This window comes from Colias eurytheme, chromosome 13 (assembly GCF_061535395.1).
Source record: "Colias eurytheme isolate Ceu_HAF_F1 chromosome 13, ilColEury1 Martin Lab GWU primary, whole genome shotgun sequence".
Taxonomy (NCBI): domain Eukaryota; kingdom Metazoa; phylum Arthropoda; class Insecta; order Lepidoptera; family Pieridae; genus Colias; species Colias eurytheme.
The window spans coordinates 8,915,865-8,936,447 of record NC_142992.1 but is presented as its reverse complement, the minus strand read 5'-3'; the positions used below and the strand labels follow the sequence as shown (position 1 = coordinate 8,936,447).

General features: G+C 33.7%; 1 protein-coding gene across 16 annotated transcripts in view; it reads left to right on the top strand.

The window, feature by feature from the left end:
* LOC149903596 (uncharacterized) overlaps positions 1-20,135 on the top strand; it is a 42,967-nt gene extending 22,832 nt beyond the window's left edge. The window contains exons 3-31 of one of the 16 annotated variants that reach the window (XM_090109079.1): positions 6,508-6,687; positions 7,676-7,810; positions 8,195-8,260; positions 8,559-8,645; positions 8,982-9,068; positions 9,144-9,230; positions 9,354-9,452; positions 9,571-9,657; positions 9,739-9,837; positions 10,072-10,158; positions 10,311-10,409; positions 10,611-10,709; positions 10,793-10,891; positions 11,160-11,246; positions 11,326-11,424; positions 11,504-11,590; positions 11,784-11,882; positions 11,973-12,071; positions 12,160-12,258; positions 12,437-12,535; positions 12,627-12,725; positions 12,848-12,934; positions 13,017-13,115; positions 13,660-13,746; positions 13,846-13,944; positions 14,066-14,134; positions 14,580-14,720; positions 18,680-18,861; positions 19,333-20,135. In XM_090109079.1, coding sequence (XP_089965205.1) covers positions 6,508-6,687; positions 7,676-7,810; positions 8,195-8,260; positions 8,559-8,645; positions 8,982-9,068; positions 9,144-9,230; positions 9,354-9,452; positions 9,571-9,657; positions 9,739-9,837; positions 10,072-10,158; positions 10,311-10,409; positions 10,611-10,709; positions 10,793-10,891; positions 11,160-11,246; positions 11,326-11,424; positions 11,504-11,590; positions 11,784-11,882; positions 11,973-12,071; positions 12,160-12,258; positions 12,437-12,535; positions 12,627-12,725; positions 12,848-12,934; positions 13,017-13,115; positions 13,660-13,746; positions 13,846-13,944; positions 14,066-14,134; positions 14,580-14,720; positions 18,680-18,861; positions 19,333-19,419 — 2,930 coding nt within the window. In that variant the 3' untranslated portion in view covers positions 19,420-20,135. The remainder of the gene's footprint in view (positions 1-6,507; positions 6,688-7,675; positions 7,811-8,194; positions 8,261-8,558; positions 8,646-8,981; positions 9,069-9,143; positions 9,231-9,353; positions 9,453-9,570; positions 9,658-9,738; positions 9,838-10,071; positions 10,159-10,310; positions 10,410-10,610; positions 10,710-10,792; positions 10,892-11,159; positions 11,247-11,325; positions 11,425-11,503; positions 11,591-11,783; positions 11,883-11,972; positions 12,072-12,159; positions 12,259-12,436; positions 12,536-12,626; positions 12,726-12,847; positions 12,935-13,016; positions 13,116-13,659; positions 13,747-13,845; positions 13,945-14,065; positions 14,135-14,579; positions 14,721-18,679; positions 18,862-19,332) is intronic. The other 15 variants (XM_090109082.1, XM_090109084.1, XM_090109081.1 and 12 more) reach the window with 15 other exon arrangements.
* The last annotated feature ends 448 nt before the right edge of the window (positions 20,136-20,583 follow it).

Genomic DNA, 20,583 nt, shown 5'->3' with positions numbered 1-20,583 from the left:
GAAAAGAGACATGGCAAAATGCGGGCTTGAATGCTGTTTCACCCAGACAACGCACCAGATCACAAAGCGTCAGTTGCAATGGCTGCCATTCAAAAATCGGCATTCCAAATGCTTGAACACCCACCCTGTTTGTTAGATCTAGCTCCTAGTTATTTCTATCTCTCTCCTCGGCACAAGAAACACCTTCGAGGCAAGAAATTTTAAGACGACAGCGAAGTGATGGCCGCAGTAGAGGGGTTTTTGTGGATGAAGTCAAAATTTTTTTTTTTTAAGTTTTAGAAAAAAATATCGATGTATATTATCTAGTTAGAAGACTATCTAGAGGAATACATAATAATTTTAACTGTAATGACCTTGTTTAATATTGATTATCATTACTTTTGGATCAACCCATGTACAATATTATTATAAATCGGTAAACTACCAAAGTACTTCCGAATTTTCAGACAGACAAACAAGTAGTTTGAACACGCAGTTTTCTTATACTAGTAGCAAAAATCAAAACCATAATATTATGTTTACCTACTATATTTTACTAAAAGTCGAGTGCGTCGAAATCGTAAATAATAATATGTTTTTCACCTTCCTGGTTATTTTCCCATAGTAAATAGTGTTTTAGGTTTGTTGTTGTAGGTAGGAATAATAATAATTATTCTTACATGTTGGTTATGAAATGTATATTGAAATAATTTACTTTTACAAATCATTAGTGATATAAGTTTTGAGTGAAAATGCTTGGATCAGCATAATATTATATGGTACTTCAAATACATGTTTTGATAAAAAAAACAATAGTGTAATAAAATAAAACTGCGTTTTATTGTAATCAATGTTGACAATTTTAAATTCCAAAATTATTGATCAATAAAATAGTTTACACCAACAAATATAACTTTTATTTTTATAACAATCGTTCATAATATAAACCGTAGCAGGTGGCGTTTTGAAGTTCTGTCTACTCATACAGAAAAATGGAAAACTTGTTTTTTTTGTAAACAATTTATTACTCATGTTGTTTGGCAACTCGAAGCGTGGTCGTCCGTCGTAGGTACTTTTGTTCGGCGTCGCGTCGTCGTCCGCGTCGGCTTGATATAAAACATTCTTGATTTCATTGACACGCGCTATGATTTGCGCGCGGAATTTCTTGTGTTGTGAATTTATTTTTGTATGCTATGCATTTTAATTGAATCAAATTGCAATATTTCTCTAGTATGCATTTGAGACTATATTGTAATAATTGATCGTGGGTAGGTATAGTAATTAATTATTCTAATAACGCAATTATATTTTCGGTGGGATTCAAAACAAAAAATTGGCCCGTGATTTTTATGAAATTTCACCACATTGCAAATTATATATTATACAATTACAAATTTTACAATTACATATTATAAATCGGTAAACTATCAAAGTAATTACAAACTTGCAAAATATGCTTTTCCGAATTTTCAGACAGACACACAATTTTATTAGTTTGTTTTAGCAAAGTAGGTACCTATACCTATACGCTTACGTCGCGCGTCGCGTCGTCGAAAACGGTGCGCCCAGAAACAAACATACCTAATTCAGTTACAATCCTTTTTTTGTTCCGTAATTTATTGTATTTATTCTAATACGATTTTTTTTATTCATCGGCCAGTTCTACTAGGTATAAAAAGATAAAATTGAAATATAATTATTGTAGCGACAGCCATATTATGTTACTATGTTTTCGTAAATATGTTTTTCACCTTCCTGGTTATTTTCACATAATCTTATCTTATATATAAAAATGAATTGCAAAATGTGTTGGTAAGCGCATAACTCGAGAACGGCTGAACCGATTTCGATCATTCTTTTTTTATTATATTCCTTGAAGTACGAGGATGGTTTTTATGTAGAGAAAACGTAAATATTATGTACCACGGGCGAAGCCGGGGCGGACCGCTAGTCTTATATATAAAAATGAATCGCAAAATGTGTTGGTAAGCGCATAACTCGAGAACGGCTGAACCGATTTCGATAATTCTTTTTTATTATATTCCTTGAAGTACGAGGATGGTTCTTATGTAGAGAAAACGTAAACATGTACCACGGGCGAAGCCGGGGCGGACCGCTAGTCAAATGAATCGCAAAATGTGTTGGTAAGCGCATAACTCGAGAACGGCTGAACCGATTTCGATAATTCTTTTTTTATTATATCCCTTGAAGTACGAGGATGGTTCTTATAGCTAGAGAGCTAGTTAGTTTAGTTTTAGTGCAGTGGCAGTGTAAATGTTGTTGTTGAGGTTATGTAAATTTAACACTTTAGTTAACTACCAAGATATAAAGAAATGAGGATAGGACACAATAACTATTGGTTGAGGTATTTATAAACTCATAATATACTTTTAAAAAAATCACGTTTTAATAAATTTCTAGAATTAAATTAGAACAGCTGATTCAAAATAGCCTAAAAAATCTTAATAATAATAATTACGCTTCACAGCAAGAAGAAATGTACCATATGTACCCGCACAAAGTCGATATTGTGTTGCCTACCGTTCGACTCAATGGCTAGGGTTGTAACTACCTTTAATAATTATTACCAAACTAATAAACCGAGTGATGCGAAATAACCATAATTCTTTTAGAGTTTGATAAAATGATCAGGCAGGTATTTTCTTTAATCCTCTGAATTCTCGGTTACTAAATTGTATCGTTGAAATTATTCTTAATCGCGTAAATTTAATAAATAATCATATGGAAAACACTTTTCATTTGTTTTTTTACTTTCACGCCCAACTACTATACAATAATTACGTTGTTTCGGTATTTTGACGAGAAAACGCAGGAAACATCCGTTGTATCATTTTAGATAGATTGTATATTTTGTATCTGTAGAATTGAAATCAAAGCTATGTATATGTTGTCTCCATTCTTTTCTTATCGGATTGTTGATCCCAATGCGAATGCGTCACTTAAATTTTATAAAAGACAATTAAGAACATCAAAAATAAAGTGATACGTAAATATTTCACAGTGCAATATATTATGTAATTAATAATAATTATATATTTATGAAAAAATAATTACATCAGATTTAATAATAGCAATTGTTTTGAATGTACATAATATGAATAAATGATTACATCATAATAGTAATAATCACAATTGTTTTATTTCCCATTTGTTGCAACCCTAGCATATTTTCATGTAGCAGCAGAAGTACCTACACTGGCGGCGCGGCGGCATCGTGCGACATCAAAGGCATTGCCTTACTAGGTAAGTTTATAATGACTCATTTCTTTTATTATATAATTTACGTTTTACTTTTACAGAATCCGATTCAATGGATTATGAAGACGAGTCACACAACGCCATACGATAGTGATGATGAATGAACATTTCAATAAATGCATGCGTGTTTTTTTATGTTGTTTTGTAATTGTTAATTGTTTCTTAAATAAAGAAATAAACTAAATATTTAAATGATGATTTGTTATTTGCAACACAACTTTATATTTGAGATTCTTTACAAATGTATATTTAGTTTTGTATCATCAAATTTATAAATTTTATTCCATAGTTTTCAAAATTAAATGTAAATGACCATAAAAACATTAATAAAGTAAATCATTGATGTAAGGTCAGGGAACGTAATACATATAACATCTGACCATGTAGAAGCTAAGTCTTGTTGACTGCTGAAGTCTGTAAAGTTTTGTTGTCTGCTGAAGTCTGTACGCAATGAAAATGTCTGCCGTTTCGAAAATAAGTTTTTAAGACCCTAATAAATAAAATATATGAATGGCAGATCTGGTCAAATACTTTCAAAATTGTATTTTTTTCAGCACTTTCATAAGTGTCTGCCAGAATGTTATCCGCGTGATAATGGTCTGCCATTGTTATTTTCCGATAGTAATAATAATCTATTTTCAAATATCAAAATGGCAGACGTGGTCAAATGGTTTCAAAGTTCGCCAAAAATTTCCACCTGTCTTACCTAAGCGCGCGCCCCGTCCACCACTCTGGGCTTAGTGACTCCTCATCTCATGTATAGTAGGTATAGGGGAATCAACACACAAAAATCCAGGTCTGGTCAAATACATACAGGTAGCTTTGCGCTAGCTCTCTAACTGTTACTTCTTATGGAGAGAAAACGTAAACATGTACCACGGGCGAAGCCGGGGCGGACCGCTAGTAAATAATAAAATAATAAATAGTGTATTAGATTTGTTATTGTATCTTGTATACCTACGAATAATTATTCTTACGTCTTGTTGGGAAATGTTCAAATACCTACCTATTGAAATAATTTACTGTTACAAATCATTAGTGTTATTAGTTTTGAGTGAATAGGCATGGATCAGAAATTCAGAATATAATATGCTACTAACTACTCAAATACATACATGTTTACACAACAAACACCACTGACCTCTATAACTATAAGTTATAGAGGTCAGTGACCGTCAGTGACAAACACTATGGATACCTACGCTCGCGAATGCAAATTCGGTGATTTACTAATTATTGATACCTAGTCATTGAATTCGTTTTGAAATAGCCTGTACTTTGTAATTTTTAGTGTTATAGACATTTATAAAATGTGGTGCTCATTTTTTTGTAATAAATCATCCCGAACGCTATTGTATTTTCGTTGTTTTATTTCAAGTGAACACCTATACAATTTTGTCACGAGCCGCCTCTGGCCTCTGGGTGAAATAAACAAGTCAAATGATTTTTGTTCTAATTGTATTTTGGTAGTAGTTTGTTTAGAATTTACATTACCATTGTTTAATTTTTACCTACTATATTTTACTAAAAGTCGAGTGCGTCGAAATCGTAAATATCTTTTTCACCTTCCTGGTTTTTTTCCATAGTAAATAGTGTTTTAGATTTGTTGTTGTATGAATAATTATTCTTAGCATAATATTATATCATAGGTATATGCTACTTCAAATACATGTTTTGATAAAAAAAAACAATAGTGTAATGTAATAAAATAAAACTGCGTTTTATTGTAATCAATTTTGACATTATTTATTTCCCAAAATTACAACAAAATAGTTTACGCCAACAAATATAACTTTTATTTTTATAACAATCCTACTTGTTTTACATTCACGCCATCTAGACTTAAATCTTTATCATTTTTGTATACGTCTGTGTGTGTAAACGACCCTGTATGCAATGACAGATGTTATAATGCATTTTTTTACCGAATTGGGTGGATTTTAAGGCAATGATATGACATATTTCAATAAAATATAATATTCAGTAACCGCCATGACTATTCCTACGACCTTAATCTTTTCCAATTACGCAAAAACTCAAATAAACTAGAAATGTAGAATTCAGCGCCATCTAGCGGGACATTGGCTGGGAACAGATCGTAGGAATCACCTTAAACTAGTTAAAAAACAGTTTAAAAAAGTTCTGTCTTGGACGTCCGTGTGTCTGTATGTGCGGATCCTTTTTCTTGTTAACACGATAGCGACCGAAATACTTTACTAATCGAGTCTTTTTTTTTCTCTTACGCTTGAGTATGCTCAGGAATAGAACCCTTTCATTTTTCAGGGTCTGATTCGATGTGGTTTAATTGTTATTAAATAAACAAAAATAATAATTAATAAATATTTATTAAAAAAAAATTATGAGGCGTGCACTTTTGGATTTTCCAAATTATTTTAATACCTAGTCCTATTCACTCCTACACCGGAAAAAAAATGTTTAACTTTTATAAAGTAGTATTATGTACTTTATTATGCTAATATTATTTTATGAGTTTTGCACAGAGTTTCTCACGGCTTGAGAGTTGACTCTGGCGAATAAAATATAAATACAATACGTATGTGTATTTACTTAGCATCAGGGGAATATTTAAGATTTGTCGGCACTTATCAATTTTATCTTACCGGCTGTAGAGGAAAAAAACGTAATATAGCTTAATATGTGACTCAGAAAAAATGTAGTGCTAAGGTGAAGTAATTTAAAACCGTTCCAGTATTTTATTTTGTGTTTTTTTACAAACAGACATCTGAAAAAACAAATCTCTATAGTCTATATGATATGAGATTAGATTAGTATACCGTTTACCGAAATTAAGTTACCTACCTACATTATTCAGAAATATACGCATTTACCTACTTTCTAAACATTCAAGATAAAAATTAGTCAAGATAACAATAAAATGAAATTAGATTGTTTGATGTTAATATAACAAATAAGAAAGTTTTTAAAATATTCCTATGTATATTAAATACCTACTAAGTTTAACGCTTTAAATAATCCTTATCTGAACTGATTGTTGTCTTCTTCCATAAACCTTAGATAGTTCAATAATCTATGAGCTGTTAATTGTTATACTTTTAAAACAGGATGTAGTTCAGAATAAATAAAATACCTACATTAGTTACAAGTAAGAGAAAGCTCAAAGCATCTATTTCGACTAATTAATAGACTCATTAAAAAAAAGAAAAAAAAAACGTCACTCCAATTTCAACTCCTAAACATACAACAAAATTGACCACATCCAATTTCTAGGAGCGTTCCGGAGCATGGGCGAGAAGGCGTCATCTCTCTTCGACAGAAAGAAGAAGGACGCTGAGCAGATCGCCCAGGAGAAGGCGGCAGAAGCAGCACATGTGGTTGAAGATCAAGTCAAGAAGGCTGCTGAACTCGTCGCGGGAGCTGAGAAGACCGCTAATGAGGCGGCTGGATCTGGTAAGTGTACATGTATAGAATATACATAGATATTAGATACTAGCTGTTCCCTGCGGTTTCACCCGCATTGCTCCGCTTCCGTTGGTCTTAGCGTGATGATATATTATAGCCTTCCTCGATAAATGGGCTATAGCGCGCTAGCCGCTAACACCGAAAGAATTTTTCAAATCGGACCAGTTGTCCTGAGATTAGCGCGTTCAAACAAACAAACTCTTCAGTTTTATATTATTAGTATAGATATATGTAATACCTACGTATGTCATGCTGCTCTGAAAGTTTTCATAAACTTCATCAAGCAAAAGCTATAAGTAATAGTAAGGAAAACAAACTAAAATCAGAATTCAACTGAATAAAATACGGCTTCGTAAAATTACGCCTAAACCAACATTCCATAGACTCAAATTTTATAATGACCTATCTTTTAAAACAGTTTAAATAAATACGAGCATTCTACGCCCTCTTGGCGGTCAAAGTCCAGAAATAATGGAAAAAAACAGTGACACCGTTGTGTCATCGCACTTTAGTTCCTTTTACTAATGTGATTAACGAAGTAGGGCAATGATCTATTGATAGCGACTGATAATGTCATTGTAATTATTATGTAATGGTTTAATACGTTAAGGCATCGTCTAATGCAAATGCACATAATTGATAAAAGCGAGTAGAAAAAAAAATGTTTTTATTTTTTGTATGGGTAGTTTTAGGTCACAGTTAAAGGGAATGTCATGTACCTGGCGTTGTATGATCGATGTTTATTTGTTTGTATTATCATATATCAAGGAACTATAACAAATACAAAAATAAAAACACAGATAGCGGTTTGGTACAACAATTGATCTTCGATATTTGCCGCCATGCACATACCATAACCGCACATAGACATTTAGGCCCTTCACGCTATCGGCCAACACTGCCTATTGGGAAGAGGGCCCATAAAAAAACAGCTCCATAATATTATCAAAATATAATAAATATTCCTTTCCGACAGCCGCAGACGCTAAACACTCTGCCATCGATGCTCTAGACAAGGAATTGTCTAAAGTGTCCCTCGCTGCTGGTGAAGCCCAAGATGCTGCTGCTAAAGCCATCGCTGATGGCAAGAAAGTCGTCGATACAACTAAAGGTAAGTCTATAGATAAGAAAGATCAGGCATGAAAACAGTAAAGAAGGAATATCAGTCAGTAATCAGTATAGAAACTTCTGATCCTAGATAACCACGAAGAATGTTTAGGAAGGTTTAAATGATGATGTAGCAAAAAGGTATGATGATTATTTAAGTCGAACTATTGTTTAAGAAGGGGGAAAAATGACGGATGTGGATATTACAGTGAGGTATTGTTCTTAATGCATTATGTAGTTAGTTAAATTGATATTGCACTTGTATTTTTTTCACATGAGTTGATAGTGTGTAGCCAATTTTAGTACAGCTTACCTACACAGTTATTTAGCAGTTATTTTCTTATATTTTGTAGCCTTTATTTATTTTGTTTTTGTTCGATTTTCTTAGATACAATTGCGACAACAGTAGACAATACGAAGAAAGCAGCTGGGACAGCGATCAACACAGCGAAAGGTAGGTGTCATGTGAGATTTGTTAATTACTATAATTATGTTCGGTTTTGATAAACTTAATAGAATGTGTTCTTACGATTGGTTGGATATTCAAACTCAAATGTAATTTTGTTGATTTGCGTAGTTACAATTTAGCACATAAAATTCCATTACAACATGAAATAATATTAGCTTATCGTGTGCAAAGAAAGTCGTCTTTCTCAGAAATAACTCAAAATTCAAGCAATTGTAAGCAAACATTCTAAACATCAAAGCCGATCACAAATCTCCAAACATTACAATTAATGCATGTGTTGTAGATACGATCAGTAGCACAGTAGACAGTACCAAGAGTACAGCGCAAAGTGCTATGGAGACGGGGAAAAACTATGCTACCGGGGCTAAAGGTATTGATATTAATGACGAGGTTTATCAAAATGGTAAGAGTGGAAAACTTATAGATAGTGATGAATCAGTGGGCTTGAATAATAAAAACACAAATATTGATTCGATCGGAATAAATGATAAACATTTTGATAAACTTCGATAACGTTTTCTATTTCTGCACAATCTTTTCTTTCTGTTTTCTGTTGTAGTTTGATAGTTTGCTTGTCAAACCTAACCTATTGTACTTATTAATCTTCCCTATTAATAACATTATAACTTTATTCGGTTGAGGCCAAAAAGACAAAAATTCATAGCTATTTCTATTCTACATATCGATTGAATACAAAATATTTTAGATACTCTGTCAAGTTCTGTGGACGCTGCACAAAAATCAGCTCAATCGGCTGTCGAGACTGGTAAAAGTTACGTAGACAGTGCCAAAGGTAACTAAAAGAATAATACAAATTTAAATTATAAATATAATATTGGGATTACTCAAATGTATGATTCTTTTAAAGATACTGTTATCAACAAAGTGGAAGAAAATAAGAAATTAGCTAGCTCAGGACTTGATACAACCAAAAGTTATGTAGATAGTGCGAAAGGTACTTTGAGCGTAGTGTTTTGTTTTTGTTTGAGTGTTGTGATTTTTGTTTAGTCTAATTCTGTAGGTATTTGTTTTGTTTTGCAATGAGTTACTAATTTTGTTTTGGTTTCTGCTAACTTAGATTCAACCGAAAACACTTTACAAAGTGCGGTGGATAATTCAAAATCCTATGCATATTCCGCATATGAATTCGGCAGATCGTATTTAGACTCTGCTAAAGGTAGTTGAGCTTTATGTTTTTGTTTCGCTTCTTTATTATTTGCTATCTATATAATTATTTAAAGAATCTAGCTCGGATAATATTACTATTTAAATATTATATTTATAAATATTTATAGATTCAGTTGCGAGCACTGTAGATAGTACAATGAAAGCAGCATATTCAACAGTTGAAACGGGCAAGTCATACGTAGATTCTGCTAAAGGTAATTAAGATACAATAAGCTTTAAAACCACATAAATAGAGAAACATTCAGCTTATAATGAATTATTATTTGCACTTGTAGATACCGTACAAAGCACGATTCAAAGCACTATAGATACGACAAAAAGTACAGCAGGATCAGTTGTTGAAACAGGAAAGGGCTATATTGACACAGCGAAAGGTAAACTAGATTAACATGTCATACATCATTTTATAAATTACTAGCGGTCCGCCCCGGCTTCGCCCGTGGTACATATGAAAAATAGATGTTGGCCGATTCTCAGACTTACCCGATATGCACAGAAAATTTCATGAGAATCGGTCCACCCGTTTCGGAGGAGTATGCAGACTAACATTGTGACACGAGAATTTTATATATAAGATTATTAGTTATTAAAATTACGAATTCCTTTAGAAACCGTTGCCAGTACAGTAGATTCTACAAAGAAAGCAGCCACGTCTGCTGTCGAGACTAGCGGGTCTTATGTCAGTTCAGCTAAAGGTATAAATAAAATGAAAATAAATATGAAACCACAATTTTGCCACCTATTACAGTTAGACCACGTTAGACCATTGAGACTTGAGTTGTTTCATTTGTGCTCATATTTTTTGTTACATATTTTTTAAATAGAATCGTGTACTCATTAATTTTAGATACTGTGACTAACACCGTTCATAGCACTGTAGAAGCGACCAAAAATGTAGCTAACGCTGCTGTAGACAAAGGCACTGCACTTGTAGGTACTGCTAAAGGTATAAAAACCACCCCAATTTACGTATCAATATTGATTTATATTTTATGTGGACATCAAATCATTAAGTCCCCATTGATGTTTATGTGTTTTCTGTTGCTTATATATTTTAATACCTTGTTTGCTTTCTGAATTATGATTTTAAGATAATTTCAATAAAATAATTTGATTCTTACGGTTGTCATGATCGAACAATTTCTAGATACCGTCACTAATACCGTCCACGGCACTGTAGAAGCGACCAAAAATGTAGCTAACGCAGCATTAGACAAAGGCACATCCATTGTAGGCACTGCTAAAGGTTAGCTTATCGTCTTACACGTTAATTTTATTAAGATTTTCTTTTTAATCTCATTTAAAATATCCACGTTACAATTATTTTAGATACCGTCACAAATACTGTTCAAGGCACTGTAGAAGCTACCAAAAATGTAGCTAACGCTGCTGTAGACAAAGGCTCATCCATTGTAGGCACTGCTAAAGGTATAAATCTACGTAGCATTTATATTTGCTTGTTTTCGTTGCTCTTTAAGTTCTTTTTCGTTTTTATAGTTTATTGTAGTGAAATTTCTTTAGGCGCGCGAGTAAAATTTGAAGATCGCGTCATGGTAATGCCGTCACGTCATGGAGTAAGGCGACGGTTTTGGTCATCTTTGTACCACGCCAAAGAAGTTTCACTTCTGACACGTAGTGCTCGACGCACATGCTCTCTTTTATATAAATTATGTTATCATGCTATTATTATTTGTAGACTCTGTAGCAAGCACAATAGATGCAACAAAGAATGTTGCATCATCTGCAACAGACAAAGGGCTTAATTTTATGACTTCTGCAAAAGGTACATAACACGTCCCCTATTTATTTATACGAGTCCTAGATTTAATGCGTATTTAACACACTTACCGTTTGATTTTTAGATACAGTAGCAAATACTGTTTATTCAACAGTAGATACTACAAAAACGGTTGCTGCATCTGCTTACGATAAAGGCGCATCACTTGTAGATAGTGCTAAAGGTATTATTTGATTAGATGTCTTTTACAAGTTGCTATGATATTTAATTAATTTATGCATTAATAAAATGTATTTCTTTAGAAACGGTTGCGAGTTCAGTAGATTCTACTAAGAAAGCAGCGTCATCTGCTGTTGATACTGGCGCTTCTTATGTTGGCGCGGCTAAAGGTATACATAAAATAACAGCTGATAAATAGACGAAGTAAATATTAATTAAATAACGCTCAGTTATTTCGTTAGTCCTGCAGACTAAACATCTTTTTTTTATTATATAATCAAATGTTATGTTACCGAAGTCACGTTAAATACATTATACATGATTGGTTAAAATTGAAATCGTTTCATGATTCCATAATTTTAGATACTGTGGCTAACACCGTTTACGGCACTGTAGAAGCGACCAAAAATGTAGCTAATGCAGCTTTAGATAAAGGTACATCTATTGCAGGCACTGCTAAAGGTTAGCTCGTCACTTCACATATTAATTTTTATTCATTATTCATTGTAGTTTTAGTAATTCATCTTTTAATTTGACGTTTCCATATTTTAGATACAGTAGCAAATACAGTTCAAAGCACTGTAGATGCGACCAAAAGTGTAGCTAACGCAGCTGTAGACAAAGGCACATCCATTGTAGGCACTGCTAAAGGTATAACGCACATCATTTTATGTTTTTATTCTGTTGTGATATTTTGAGACAATTTTAACATGTTGTTGTCATGATTTCATTTTTATAGATACCGTCACTAATACCGTTCAAGGCACTGTAGATATGACCAAAAATGTAGCTAACGCAGCATTAGATAAAGGCACATCCTTTGTAGGCTCTGCAAAAGGTATAAAAATACCACAATTTTCTTATTAAGAATGATTTATTTATAGTGACATCAAGTCACTGTTTATTCGTTTTCTGTTGCTTTATTAAGTACCTTGTTTACTTTCTGAATTATGATTTTCAGATCATTTTAAATTAAAATTTGTTTGATATTGTTGTCATGATTCCACCATTTCTAGATACTGTCACTAATACCGTTCAAGGCACTGTAGAAGCGACCAAAAATGTAGCCAATGCAGCATTAGACAAAGGCACATCCATTGTAGGCACTGCTAAAGGTTCGCTTATTATTTCAAATATTGATTTATTTGTATTGTTCACTATTGTTTTTTTTATCTAAATCACTATTTTCACGTTTCCATATTTTAGATACAGTAGCAAATACAGTTCAAAGCACTGTAGATGCGACCAAAAGTGTAGCTAACGCGGCTGTAGACAAAGGTTCATCATTTGTAGGCACTGCTAAAGGTATAGAATATAATATTTTATTTATCCTTGTTTATTTATTTTTATTGGTTGTTGTTATTCCTATGAAGTTTTAATTTTTTAGTTATTTCTTAAACATATTTTTATTTCATTATCATTTGTAGACTCTGTAGCAAGCACAATAGATGCAACAAAGAATGTTGCCTCATCTGCAACAGACAAAGGGCTTAATTTCATGACTTCTGCTAAAGGTATAGGTACAATGTCGTTAATTCAAATGAGTTACTATCAATGATATTGCGTCTATTAAACCCCTCATATTTCATTTTGTAGATACAGTAGCAAATACTGTTTATTCAACAGTAGATACTACAAAAACGGCTGTTTCCTCAGCTTATGATAAAGGCGCATCACTAGTAGATACGGCTAAAGGTATATTTAGTATGGATTCAGATGATATCTTCATGTTCATTATGCGTAAAGTTCTATCATTCATTGTTCATTTCTTTAATCGATTGGTGTGGGTCATTGTGCATTCATTAACTAGCGATACAGGTAGCAATGTAAATACTGCTGCCTCTCCTTCGTCTGTTCGTAAAGGAGTCTCATTAATTCGCGGTGTTAAAGGTAGATCTGTTTCACTCATTATATTATCATTGCTTTTTGACGATAATATTATTGTAGGTACTACAATTTCATTATGTTTGTAGATACTTTAACTAACACTGTTCACAGTACGGTTGTTACAAGCAAAGGCTTAGTATCATCTGTTTTGGAGAAGGGCAAGTCATTGGTAATAATCGCAAAAGGTAGAACCCATATTATTCGCTTGGCATCATTTTGTATCACGACATATTCATGCGTTCATTAAGGTTCATTCGCTTATCGTTTCAGGAACATGCATTTTTCACACAGCATATTTTAATATTAGGTATTGTTTATACGTGATATACAATAAAATTTATTGTTATTTTAGATAATGTAGAAAACACTGTAGACAGCACTAAATCTGTTACTGAATCTGCTTTTGGTAAAGGAGCATCTTTCATAGGTAGTGCTAAAGGTATGTCTAATTATATTATAGTGCTAGAATTAAATATAAAGATTTATAGGAAAATAAATTTATCGATAGACCTCACGCCTATACAATTTATTATTTTAGATACAGTAACAGGCACAGTTCAAAGCACAGTAGATACAACTAAAAATGTAGCTGGCTCTATTTATGATAAAAGTGCCTCTTTGGTTACGGGAGCTAAAGGTATTGTATTAGTACTCCGTACTCTTCTTAATTTTACTCTTCCTTTTTCACTAAAATCTTATTTCATTTGTTCTTTTTTTTGCACGTTTGCTTGTACTTATGTTTTCTTGCTAAATTGTAGATATGGTATCAAGTTTGGTGTCGGGTGATAATGAATCTTCGGGAAAAAGTCTAATTGACAGCGGTAAAGGTACTAAAGTTTTCAGTTCTTTTTCCTAGTGTGTATCTAACAATTAATTGTATCGAAGGTAAGTTCTATGTGTTACGATGTGGTAATTGTTGATGTTATGTTGTTATTACTGTTTTTTACAAGGTCGATGAAATTCCACTGTACTGTTAAGTCGACTCGGAATTAAAAAATAAATTAGTTGTAAGATCTTTGACGGCTTTTTAATTGCGTAACGCGAAAATTATGATATTAAACATTGTGATACTTACTTAACCGCAATTTGAAAATTGTTTTTTATTAACTATTTTATATCTATAGTTATATTGCTTAGCCTTTTGACGATAACAAAACAGAATAATAATTGTTTTATTCTTTAATAAATTTTGACGTGTTTTTAATATTACTATACTTAACTTAAAATTCATTCAAGATAATTGTGTTATTGTTTATAAAAATATCGTTACAGATAGTATCAACGCGACAGTAGATCACACGAAGAAAGCAGCTGAAGATGCCAAGGAGAAGGCTCGATTGGCTGCTGAGGCCGCGAAGGAGGAGGCCAGGAAGGCGGCTGGAGCTGCTGCTGAAGAAGCGAAGCGTGCTGCCAGTAAGTTATCGTAACTATTATTATAAGACAGACTTTTAATTTTATCATAGTTGTTAATTTTAGTACTAAGGATAATAAATAAATATTATTATTATAAATAAATAATAAATAAATAAATAAATATTATAGGACATTTTTACACAAATCGACCTAGTCCCACAGTAAGCTCAATTAAGGCTTGTGTTGTGGGTACTAGGCGACGATAAATATAATATTTAATAAATACATATATAGATAATAACACCCAGACCCAAGAACAAATAATTGAGTTCATCACACAAATATTTGTCCTGACCGGGGATCGAACCCGGGACCGTCGGCTCAGTAGGCAGTTACTTTACCACTGCGCCAACCGCGTCGTCAATAATGTAAAGTAGAGATACCATGGGATAAGTTATAGAAACTTCAACAGCATCTTTGACATTTTTTAAATATTCTTTGAATATAGAGAGGATAGAGGTAGGTAATAGGTTGTCGTAGTCGGCGGAAGATTTACAATCCATCATCGGAGAGCGGGTGGCGTGAGCTCGTGTATAGCTTGCGCCGGCTTTGAGGTGGGCAATTGGGCATTGGGGGAAGGGCCTGGAAACGGGCAACTGCTGGGGTTTTAGTCGGTAGGAATCCGACATAACCCACGGCTCCATTCCCGGGAGCCGGGTTATCTTAGGGAAAATTTCCATCACTCATCAGTTTTAGTTTCGTGTTATAATTTTGAATAGGTAATGATGCCAAATTAAAAACTTGGCCGTCAGTTTGAGGCCATGCGCAGACGACAGACTATCCGTGACGCACTTTTTAGTCTGTGAAAATAGAACCTATGAAATTATATGCAGTAACGCACACGACGCGCAAAAAGTCCGGCGCACAAAAAATCCGTGTAATTCGGGCAGACCGTACCGCGCCGCTCCGCACAAAAGTGTGTGAAAAGAATTGAACGTTTGCTTCAACGCGCGCTAACGCAGACGGCGCACACTTTACACGATTTCCATAGCGTCTACGTCCCTACATAGACCGGGAGATACTGACACAAAATTTCGAGTCATTTGTAACAGGATGGCGGTTCTACAGGGTTCTTAGTACGCAATGACAAAAAGAAAAACGATGGTGTGAACGCTGGTACCGGCGGCTTAGTCACGTGGGCGTTAGTCGAACTCGTCGGAAAATAGCGAAAGTCAAACGATTTGTAACAGTATGGCACTTATTTTTCCTGTAAGTTTGAGGATCAACGAATATAAATACAAAATTTCAAAGATCTAGGTGTTGGAAATCTTCACTTATATGAATTAATACTAAATTAATTTTTCAAGTATGTCAGCACTTTTTCCCCCTACTAGAAGTATGGCAAATATAATATTGGTCACATTTTATCAAATACTCTCCAAAAATCCAAATGCAATACTGGTACAAAAAGTTTGGCGAAATAAAAATTTTTTGCAGATTTTCGGCGGTATGGCGACCATTTGGAATCGTCCGAAAAGTATGGCATGGCGATTTTCGTAAATGGCTGCACGACGATGGTTACCTGTGCAAAAGTTAGCCTGATACAAATGGTTGAATAATTGTTTTATTTAAATCAACACATTCGCGTCGGTATGGCGGGCTGTAAGTCACACCGGAAAAGTATGGCATGACACTACCGCCTACTTCTTTTTTATGGGCTATCGGTAAATTCTAAAATTTTTGTGTTACAAATCGTTTGACTTTCGCTATTTTTCCGACGAGTTCGACTAACGCCCACACGACTAAGCCGCCGGTACCAGCGTTCACACCATCGTTTTTCTTTTTGTCATTGCGTACTAAGAACCCTGTAGAACCGCCATCCTGTTACAAATGACTCGAAATTTTGTGTCAGTATCTCCCGGTCTAACAGCTCTGCCGACAAAATGATCGAAGATGTGCGTCGTGTGCGTTGAGTCTGTGAAAAATCCGCGACCGACTTTTTGCGCGCCATGCAGACTTTTTGTGCGCCGCAGACTCGATCGCACAAAAAGTGTGCCGTCTGCGCAGGGCCTGAAGCTTACTATATTGAGAAGGGCCTAGCTATTTTGCCTAGATTTTCCCTCTCTTTCCGTTGCACGTTGTATGTATGCTCTCTCTGCCTGAAAATTCTCGCGCACGATAATGTTCAGGCGCTATTTGTAGTTCATTGGTGTCTAGTTTTCCCTGCAGTAAGGTTGTCTACAGCCTTGATGCTATTAAGAATCAGTATTGCATATAGCAAGTGCTAAGTGTGAAAAAGTGTATCCCGATTCCCGTCGTATAGTACAGTGAGTTACTTTTACATCTATTTTAATGATATTTAACTTAAAAATATGAGTAAAAATCTGTTAAATCAACGGTAGGTATAACTGTTGGATTTTATTTAAAATGCTGATGTTGCTAATGAATCCTTAGCATTATAGTTTATTAACACGCTTGTATTAGCTTCACCTGTATGTTTGTAACCGACTCCTTTCGACTCGATTTTGACCTACTTTACACCGACGGATTTCGACTTTGAACCAACGGATTTCGACTTTGCATCGTCGGATTTCGACTTTGAACCGACGGATTTCGACCGAAAGTTACGTTTCCTTTGTACCAATGATGCAATTTTTTGGTTAAGGCGAGAAGGTCAAGGTGCAAGGTCAAATACGCGTAGGTACAAAAATTTTACAATATTTTCACTTTTAAAAATTTCTGAAAATCCACTATACGTTAATTAATAATTACCATTAATCCGGTCAATCTAAACATTCCGTGATACATTAATTCCCAACAAGCTGAAAATCAGTAAAGTTGTTCAAAATACAATCTTAAATTAGAAATTATCAATCATTGTGCAAAGCATGGTGCAAAGTATGGAAATTTTTCAAGGTCAAAGGTCAAAGTCAGAAGCTGTTGGTCGTATGAAGAAATTATCACTACGATTTTGCAGATAATTTTATGATCTACTTACTTACAATTTTTTTCTAAATTCTTTTTACGATAAAACTTACAGTTTCCCTGAAAATCGCGAAAAAACTATTTTTTTGGCCTTTGACCTTGAATAAAATTTGTTCTATGCATTGCAATGATTGGTAATCTCAAAATATGATTGTATTTTAAGCAACTTTACTGATTTTCAGTTTTTTTGGGAATTTTTGTTTTGCTTCTCTTATAATTTGATTTAATTTGCCCGGATTACATCGTCAAATCAATTCAGCTGTCGTTTCGTTGTAAAATAAGTTAAAGGACCTTATTAATTGCTATATTATTTAAATGCTTACTAACTGCTAAGTTTATATTAGCACCTTAAATCGTGCTCGAAGCAGAATACATATAGGGCGCTACTCTCGCAGGGGTTAGCCAGGCTAAACCCACCCTCGCAGGGTGTCTCTTAAGCATGTTTTGGCAGGACCTACTTATTTTTAATTACTACCATCCCTCGCGCGGAAATGGTACAAATTTATATCAACCCTCGTCGATTTTTGATTACAACCATCCCTCGCGAGGAAATGGTGCAAATATATAATCAGCCCTCGCGGGGATTTGCCTCGCCTTGCTTTTGTCAACGAGGACTCACAAAAGAAGTTTTAGAAGTGGCAGCAAGGTATCTCACTCTTCCGACGTAGCTGTAGGTAGAAAAGTATTGAAATCTCCTTCATAGTGGGCCATCTATACAGGGTGTCCCAAGAAGTATGGATATATTGAAGCCAGGAGGTAAAGGACCTAGAGGGCTATCCGAATCACCCCCGTTTATGTTATGCGATTTTTCGTATTTTAAGCGTAAGCTGAAGTTGAAATTCACATTGGCTTCCATATTATGGGTCACAATCACGTCTCAATATAGTAAGCTTCAAATTACGGTCAAGTTTTCAATAGCCTTATTTTTTAATAATAGCCTTATTTAATTTTACCTGAAAATAAAACATTGATGAAGATTAAATACTCACCTTTATGTGTAAGCTCAATAAATATATATTCTTTTCCATTACCAGACGTAGCAATGGAAGAATCCAAGAAAGCAGCCCAAAAAGCAGCAGCCGACGCGTCTAACGCCGTGGACAATACTTTCAAGAGAGTTGAAAATGCAGCAGACCAGGGTCTTAAGAATGCTGGGGAAGTTGTCGATGCTAAGATCAAAGATGCTGATAAATACCTCAATGAGAATAGGGATGCGGTGAGTATGGAAATGTACCACATTTGGGTTGGATTTGGTAATTTGTAAAGAAGTAGGTAGAATAGGTGATCGGTCATTTTCGAAAAAAGTTTATGAAAAAAACTAGCCCAACTACATAAACGGGCGTTTATGCCCGATTTCACCACTAACCCCTAAACAGTCTCCTAAGTAAGAGTTCCTTATTTTAAGGGACCCCTCAAATCACTACCTAACCTAAATTCTGTTAAACTGTCATAAGGGTCACTTAATTAAGAGACCCCTAGTTAGGTTAGGTGACGTTTAGTGTGGGGATGCTACGCAATGTTAGTCGAAAAGTGTATCGACTATAAGATTCTATTGATATTTAGTTGAACAATCACTTAATTTCACTCAGTATATGCGTAAGTAAATATTGAGTTTGTTACTTTAAAAATAGCTTCATTTTTATTTAAATACATATATTAATTATGAAAATTGTATTCTTTTTTACAGGTTGTCAAAAACATCACAACAGCAGCCCACGATGGTGCCGAGGGTGCTGCCGGTCTCCTAAGCAAGGGCCTCTCTGCTTTCAAATAAAAATCTCATAAAAATCATCTCGCTTCTTTTTTCTGCGATATCTATACGGGAAACTGACAGACTGCATTGTAAATAAAATATATTATTTTAATACTGTATAACTAATATTGTGATGAAAAAAAAGGTATAAGTTTGCAAATTAATGTTTTTCCTTTTTAACAGAGTATATAATATTGAATTTCTAATATATATGCTTTTATATTTACACAAGAATTGTAACTACTGTTATCGAATAGTAGAGTTTAATATGTAATTTAGCATATGATAATAGAAAATAAGACTAAATACTATATGTACACCATTGTCGCCATTTATAAAAAAGCACAATAATATTTGCAAGCTGTTAGATTTCCCAAATTAATTCTTTCTCACAAATTAATTTATGATTGTATGTTAAGAGTTTAATCTCCTAGTTATCTTTTGTATTAATGGGCGATAAGCTAGTGTTTAAGATTTATTTTGGGCCTAAAATCGTACAAAATATATTTATGTTTCGCTTGGAAATTATAGTCATTATAATTGGATATATTTTAGTTATAAGCTTTGAAGTAAGAACTTTTGTTTTGTAGCATTTTAATGCATTTTATGTAAAATCATGCTTGGCTTACGTAATACCGTCCAATGATGCCTTTGCGATTTTACAAGCGTACCAACATCATTAAAATTTGTTTACCATATATTGTCCAATTCGCACGTTTAAAAAATTTTAAAATGAACATATAATATTACCTACTTGTTACCTACGCTTATAGATGTCACGGCAAATAAATTATTCAACACTATCGTATCTCGTTTTTTCAGTTCTTATGTTTATGAATAAAATATTTTTCTATCAATTATTATTATGTTTTATGAAAGTAAAAATTAAACGTTACTATATTTCATTTAATATGTGAATGAATATGTTATCCATTCTTAAATTTTAATCATGTTTAATATGTTTTATTTGTAATTACTCAAAGTCAAATTAAGTCAACATGTGTATTTGTTGTTAAATAAATGCATCTCCATCATTAAATGATTTTTATTTTATTCAACTATTTTTACCTTCGACCACGAAAACATCTTATTCAGGCAACCTATAATATTGACAGAATGTCAATATGTATAGTGAGCAGCATAGCTAAAATATACAAAATAACACAAGGGAAATGGAAAATTAAC